General features: G+C 39.6%; 1 protein-coding gene across 1 annotated transcript; it reads left to right on the forward strand.

Annotated features, from left to right (window-relative positions):
* Positions 1–2521: 2521 nt before the first annotated feature.
* On the forward strand, positions 2522–7434 carry LOC128559293 (germ cell nuclear acidic protein-like). The gene is made up of 3 exons (XM_053550581.1): positions 2522–2695; positions 5822–5902; positions 6715–7434. The coding sequence occupies exons 1-3, from the start codon at positions 2522–2524 to the stop codon at positions 7432–7434; spliced, it is 975 nt and encodes a 324-aa protein (XP_053406556.1).

Here is a 7434-nt window from a genome sequence, read left to right on the forward strand (position 1 = left end):
ACATACATGCACATGTCAAGCGGGAAGTCGATCAGCAACTAGGAGGTAACGACCATCGCCCAGTCCATCTTACTATGGACCGTATAGCCTCTACTTCACCTAACATCCCCAGATGGAACTACAAGAAGGTCAGATGGACCTTTTACCAAAGTCTGAATGATGAGCTCTGCAAAGACACAGTGGAAGGCAGAGACATCAACCGGGTTGTCAAAGACTTCAACGTCAGTATACTAAAGGCTGCTTACAGCGCCATTCCAAGGGGAGCAAGAAAGGACTATAAGCCTACTGGAGTGATGAGTTTGAGAATCTACAGGCAAAGCCATCAGAAGCCAGCGAGGAAGCAGAAAACAATTCCTCACAAGAAAGTAACCTTTCTCTACAGTGAGCCAAGGCCAAATTCCTCAGGCACAAACTGGATGCACAGAGGAAGAGCTGGAGAAACAAAACAGCCTCGCTCAACCTAGAGCGAGACGGCCAAAAGCTATGGAGATTGACGAGACAGCTGAACGATGAAAACACAGGAAGATGCTCAGTATCTTTGGAAGAGAATGGTGAACTGTTGACGGGTAAACGAGTGGCAAACACTTTTGCCTCCAACTACAAAGATGTTACTAACATCCCCATCAACAGGGAACGGCAAAACGAAGTCCGAAGAGAAAAAAGGGAAAGGCAGACAAGCCAAGTGACATCAGAATGCATGAAACAGAGTCTTAAACTACATCAGCTACAGACAGCTCTTAGGCAGTTGAAGACAAAGATGTCTCCTGGACCAGATGGAGTCACAAATGAAATGCTGACCCATCTAGGCACAGCAGCAATTTGCAAACTCCTGGAAATTTACAACTACAGCTGGACACAAGGACTACTTCCACAGATATGGAAAGAGGCAGTCATGATCCCCACCTATAAGAAAGGAAAGGATCCAAAGAAGGCTGCAAGCTATCGTCCTATCAGCCTAACTAGCTGTGTTGGAAAGACCATGGAAAGGATTGTGACACGCCTGAAGTTGTACATTGAGACTAACAACCTACTCGCAACGCAACAAGCTGGCTTCTGACAATTCCGCTCCACTGAGGAGCATACCACTTATCTATCGCAAGAGATAGAGGACGCCTTCCAAGAACAGAAAGTCATGCTTACAGCATAGATTGATCTGCAGCGAGCGTTCGACAAAGTCGACTGATGGAATCCTCGTCAAACTGATGAGGGGTCGAGTAGTAGGTCACATGCTGAGGTGGATTAAGTCATACCTCTATTACAGGAAAGCAAGAGTCTGCTTAGAACATGCCAGCAGTAGGAAGTTCCTGTTGCGTCATGGTGTCCCGCAAGGCGGAGTCTTATCCCCTACACACTTCCTGCTTTTCATCAATGATGTTGTGTCTGAACTACAGAAAGGAGTTAAGACTGCACTCTACGCTGACGACCTGGTGTTATGGTGTAAGGAAGAACATGCCACAACAGCCGCACACAGGATAAAAGAAGCGATCAACAAGCTTTCAGCTTGGGCTGAAGATTGATGTGTCTCGATCAATACAGAGAAATTGTCCACCACACTATTCTCCCTGTCGTCAAAGCAGAGGGCGGGTAAAATCAAGCTGGGAAATAGTTCGCTGACTGAAGCAGACGAGGCAAAGTACCTTGGAGTGACCTTTTACAAACGGCTAACCTGGAAACCCTACATTAGTCAAGCAGAAAGGAAGGCCCGTAGGAAGCTTGCCATGATGGAACAACGTCGGGAGCAAATGAGCACATACTGAAGACAGTATATCAGGGAACAGTGAGACCCCACTTAGAGTATAGCTCAACTGCCTGGTCCACTACTGCAAAACCTAACCAACAGGCTCTAGACAAGGTTCAAAACCAAGCATTGAGGATCATGACAGGTGCTACAAAGTCTACACCAATCTTCTTCATGGAGAAGCTAACAGGTACACAGCCGTTACAAGACAGGAGACATGCAAAGGTCCTGCTTCAAGCAGAGAAGTCCTGGTCTTTTCAAGACCATCCCATGAAAGCCAAGTTGGAAGGCTACACCAAATATCAGTCCAAAAGTAGCAGCTTCGTTCTCGTTCACGAGGCAAAGAAACTCAATCGAGAGTTCAAAACTGAGATGAACATACCAACCACTCCCCTAGGCAGTGAAGACATTATGAACCCACTAGCGAATGATCTTTCCTCAGTGACTGTGAGACTTGCTGTTCCTCGTCTTGACCGCGGGAAGCAAGAAGATGAAGGTATTCGGAAGAGCCTTAAACTTGCTATGATCAATGAAGACTATCCCCCGGAAACATAGACTCATGTCTATACAAATAGATCAACCACATGCGCCATCAAATATAGAGGAGCAGGAGTTTTCATTCAATACCCATCTGGCAAGAGAGAAACACTACATGCAGCCACAGGAAAACACTGCAGCAATTACAAGGCAGAGACTGAAGCACTCACGAAGGCCGTCTCAATGGCTGAAGACTCGGCAGAAGAAAGCTCCGCAGTCGTCTTTCTCACAGATGCATTGTCTGTTATGGAAGCTCTGATCAACAAAAAAGATCCACAGCTAGCCAGGAGAATGCAGAGCCTGAGTATAACCTGCAAAATAGCACTACAGTGGATTCCATCCCATTGTGGACTTGCAGGCAATGAAGAGGTATACCAACTGGTTAAGCTAGGAGCCCAGTCAAAACAACCAACAACACCTGTGAGTTACAAAGAGAAAGTCACCATCATCAATGCACTAACGAGACCAAGGATTGAGGAAGATGCTTTTCATCTCCTTGATCGGTCTGAACAAGTGATGCTGGTCAGGCTTCGCTCAGGGCACAACAAGCTCAATGCTCACATGTACAAGAAATACAGACTGGCACCATCATCAACTTGTCCATGTGGTGAGGAAGATCAGACTACGGAGCATATACTCCAGAGATGTAAAAGGCATGACCAGGAGCGAGCTGCATCTTGGCGGATAGATACCTCAATCCACCAGAAACTGTATGGAGGCATTGAGGATCTGCGGAAAACCACAAACTTCGTTGAGGCTACTGGTCTGTCAGTGTAGTCGGGAACGAAGTTAGGAATACTACAATGACATAATCTGTTTTATACAAAACAAGGACAAAACACAACCACCCATAAAACACCCGTGCACACTGACTGAGCTCATGTCTACACAATTAAACTAAAATATAGAAGTAACCCTACGTACTTTGACTCAGTGTTGTTTTATTTTCTGGTTGTTTAGGTTCATAGAGAGTAGATTCCGCTTACGTCGGTGCTATAGTGTGTGAGTGGTGTTTCACATTGCATTACTTCTCAGGAACAGACTCAGTCAAACCGAATCTGTTCTTATTTTGCTTTGTTACGTACTATAGTTCTAAATGTTTTGTTATAGAATTTATTACCTATCGCAACAGCAATCTTAAAGTGTGGTGGTGGTAAAAAGTCTTCTATTTGAACACAGTTAACAGTTTTGACTATTGACCGACAAGCCGTTCAATAAGCTGTTGGATATACTGAGGAAGAAACCTCAAAAATCACAATAATTTCCAAATGTAAAAGGATCCTTTGGAAAACTGAAATGAAACCAAGGCTAAAATTAACTATTACGGATATTGACTCTTTTATACCTATGGTAACTGTAGGAACGAAATCCAACTCTCAATCTCTAATCGATCTTGTATGCGCGGATGCGCAGGCTGGTTTGGATCCATGCTGGTCGCAAATGCACTATGTTGGTTTTCTCATGGTTCGGCTTGTATCAAGTTTCACCGCAGATTCTTTTAAACCGGATATCACAAGATTCCATTGTCGAATCGTTGTAGTTTTTAAATTTCAGAAACCTAAAATTACCCCATTTAAAAAACAGATATGGAAATACGACTAAACTGACTTTGATACTTATCGAGAAGAACTTAATCAAGTCGACTGGAATACTCTATTGAATACCGATGACTTAGATACTGTAGCCGAAGACTTAAACAACACTATACTTAAGTTGTCACTATTCGTCTTGCAGATATACCATAGTCTCATTCCGGAATTCGAAAACTAATCTGACAAAGAAACAGACTGTACAGAACGGCAGTGTTATGTTTAGGCGAATCAGCCTGGAAAAGTTCAAACAAAAACGAAACGAAACCAAACGAGAACTAACAAAATCCAAAAACGAATTTAAAGATAATATCATTGATAAAATTAATGACGAAATTTTGATACTAAAACATGGTTAAAACTTAAAAAAAGAACAACAAAAAAAAAAAAGAAAAAAAAAACTCAAAAGAAAAACAAAACAAAAAAAAAAACAACAATAAATCCAGGTAAACTGTTTTACCTGTTTGGTCTTACAATGGTAGGACAGCGTATAATGACTTAGACAAAGTTAATACATGTATTCTTAATTCCTATATCTTTGAACAATTAAAAACAACCATTCATTACCTACATACACGGAACAAACATCGCATATTCTCCCGTCTATTCAAATCTCACAACAAGACGTTACGGATGCAATATCTTCATTAATCCATCCAAATACCGTTGTCCGGACATGGTCAGTCCAAGGAATGTCTCCCCATGGGAATTTTTGAAAAACAGGTACGAAACAGTTGCCTCAGGGGGCATTTACTGGGCACTCCCTTCGTTTTAGGAGGCAATGCTCTACCCCTGTAAATCTTTGAAATACAGATATAAAATGGTGCCTTCTGGTCTAAATATTTTAGACAATGGAGGGATTAGTCTCCACGTGATGGGAAAGGGGTCAGGGGGACTCTACCCCTGTCGTGGAAAACACGATGTCTTAATATCATTATTTGTTTTAATTTTATGTGTAATGGTTTATGAACGATGATATTTGTTTAAGACACATTATTTTTGAAAGCCATAACATGTCAGATACAGTTTAAAGTTTATACGTAATTTCTTTGCTCCTCATATTATTTAGGTTTTATTATATTTGTTTGCTCCTCTTATGACTTCATAAATGGCGGGAAAAATTCACGTGTTTCACGATTTCTACACTTTTATTGTGCATTTTTATTTCGGCGGGATACTTTATTATATATATACGTTTTTTGTAGTAGTAGTTTTAGATTCACACAAGCAGTTATAAGGAAGGATTACAGTCAATTTTATCTCGGAAAAAGTGCGTCTGAAATTATGAATTATTTGTATTCATTATTTGGAAAGAAATTGTTAGTATTCTGAGAATGATTTAAAATCAAAAGAAATAGTAAATTGTCAAATGTGTTTTGTATTCAGTGTGTGTTCAAAAGTGATTCTCCACCACATTGTAATGGTCCCGCGAACCGGATAAAAAGTGTTTCAAAAGGGAATTTTAAACTTGATTCAAAGGGAAAAATGCAAGTGATCTAAAATTCTGGAAGCGGAAAGACTGGTGACCTCTAGTTGTGAGAAGGAAACATGGAGAACAGATACGACATTTGAAAATTGTTCAGTGAGAAATAACAAGGAAACGTGAGTACATTTTTTGTTATGATATAGTTTATATTAATTCTATTTCATAAGTGGAATACAGGTATAATTCCTGATGGGAGATACTAATTTGTCATATTTAAAAGATGAACGGACACGTTTTTATAATTTTCTGAATAAAGAGATGGAAAATGAACAGTACCTAATGGTATCTAGATCAGAATTCATGGTAAGCGAGGAAAAGACTGGATTAGAACACAAATTACAGGAATGCAAGTGAAAGATCAATGCTTACATGGAAAAGCTGGCTATTCAGTCTGAAACAATTGCACTAGCCATCGGAGATAGCGATAGTGAATTCTTACAAACAGTGATAGACAATGATTCAATCTTGCAGGATAAAGCAATGAGTGTTGTGTATAAAACTGAAAGCGTTCAAAGGGACATTACGAAACAAAATGAAGAATCGAAACCAGAGGTAAATAAAGGAGCAGATACTGTAGTACAAAAAATGTGTGAACTTCAAATGAAGATGCAACAAGACTTTTTTTGAAAAACAACAAAAGAGGAATGAGGAGCAAATGGAGATGCAACAACAGTTTTTCGAAAAACAACACAATTTGAAGATTAAAAGTGCAAACTCGGTGACATTACCAAAATTGGATATGGTCTCGTTTAATGGAAATCGACTTCAATGGACTGAATTCTGAGATTCCTTTGATAGTGCCATATACAAAAATGATAGACGTTCACCTGTAGATAAGTTCAACTATTTAAAGGGAAAGTTAGTGGGTGAAGCCAGAGGTGCTATTGCTGGTTTGACATTATCAAACAAGAATTATAGTGTAGCAATTCAGATTCTTTGCGAAAGATTTGGCGACCAACAGGATATAATTGATTTACACTACAAAGGTATCATGAATGTCATACCACAGAAGAATACTACAGAAGTTTAGAAGTGATGCATGAAAATTTAGAACAACACGTTTTCGTGTCTATGATAAGGAGCAAGCTTCCCAGTGAAGTTCTTCTTCAACTTGAACTACAGAAAGGTGCTGACAATAAGTGGTCTACTCAAAATTTGAGTGATTTGCTCCGTCAGTACATAGTTTCAAGGGAAAAATCTGACAAACCAAAACCTCTAGGTGACTCAGTTCAATATGTAAATAAATCAAGACCTCCAATAAGTAAACCTTTGAGTAATTTCAGTGGTTATAAAGGTCAGTCCACGACAAACTATTTAGGAGGGGCATTAGTTGTGAAGTTCACCTTAAAAGTACTTTCTTCAAGTGTCAACGTTGTATCCGGGAATTCAACCGAAGGAGTTACTTGACTCGACATTTGAAGATTGTCCACAAACTTAACAGCCATGAGGCTAGTTCTAAAGCAATTTTTGGTTTGATGGAAGTCGACAGTAACCAGAGGGAAGCAAGATATTATGAAGTTATAAGTTCAGACGAGGTATCACAAGACAAGGAGGTCGTACAAAATGTGAAAGATGATGATTCCAGTAGTGATGATAGTGATTCAAGTAGTAGTGATGAAAGTTATGAAGATATAAGTTCAGACGAGGTATCACAAGACAAGGAGGTCGTACAAAATGTGAAAGATGATGATTCCAGTAGTGATGATAATGATTCAAGTAGTAGTGATGATAGTGATTCAAGCAGTGATGAATGTAATTCTAGTGATGATGATGAAATTAAAATTGATGAAAGAAGTGAAGCAATCCATCAAGACAAAAGAGAATTAGGTAGAGATGAACTTGAATTGGCTGATGAAGAAAATAATAGTAAAATTGATGATGAAGTGGTCGAAGAAAAGGAAATGACTGAAAGAAAAGGGGAAGAAGAAAAATATGAAAGAGTTACAGAAAATGGAAGTGAAGAGATAGAAATTGAAATTCGGGAAGACGAATTCGACGTGCTGTATGATAATTTCTATTCGAGAGATTCGGACAACGAGGAAGACAAAAATGATGGCAATGATGGTACACTGAATGACAAATGA

Source organism: Mercenaria mercenaria, chromosome 9 (genome assembly GCF_021730395.1).
Source record: "Mercenaria mercenaria strain notata chromosome 9, MADL_Memer_1, whole genome shotgun sequence".
In the NCBI taxonomy this organism is placed as follows: Eukaryota; Metazoa; Mollusca; class Bivalvia; order Venerida; family Veneridae; genus Mercenaria; species Mercenaria mercenaria.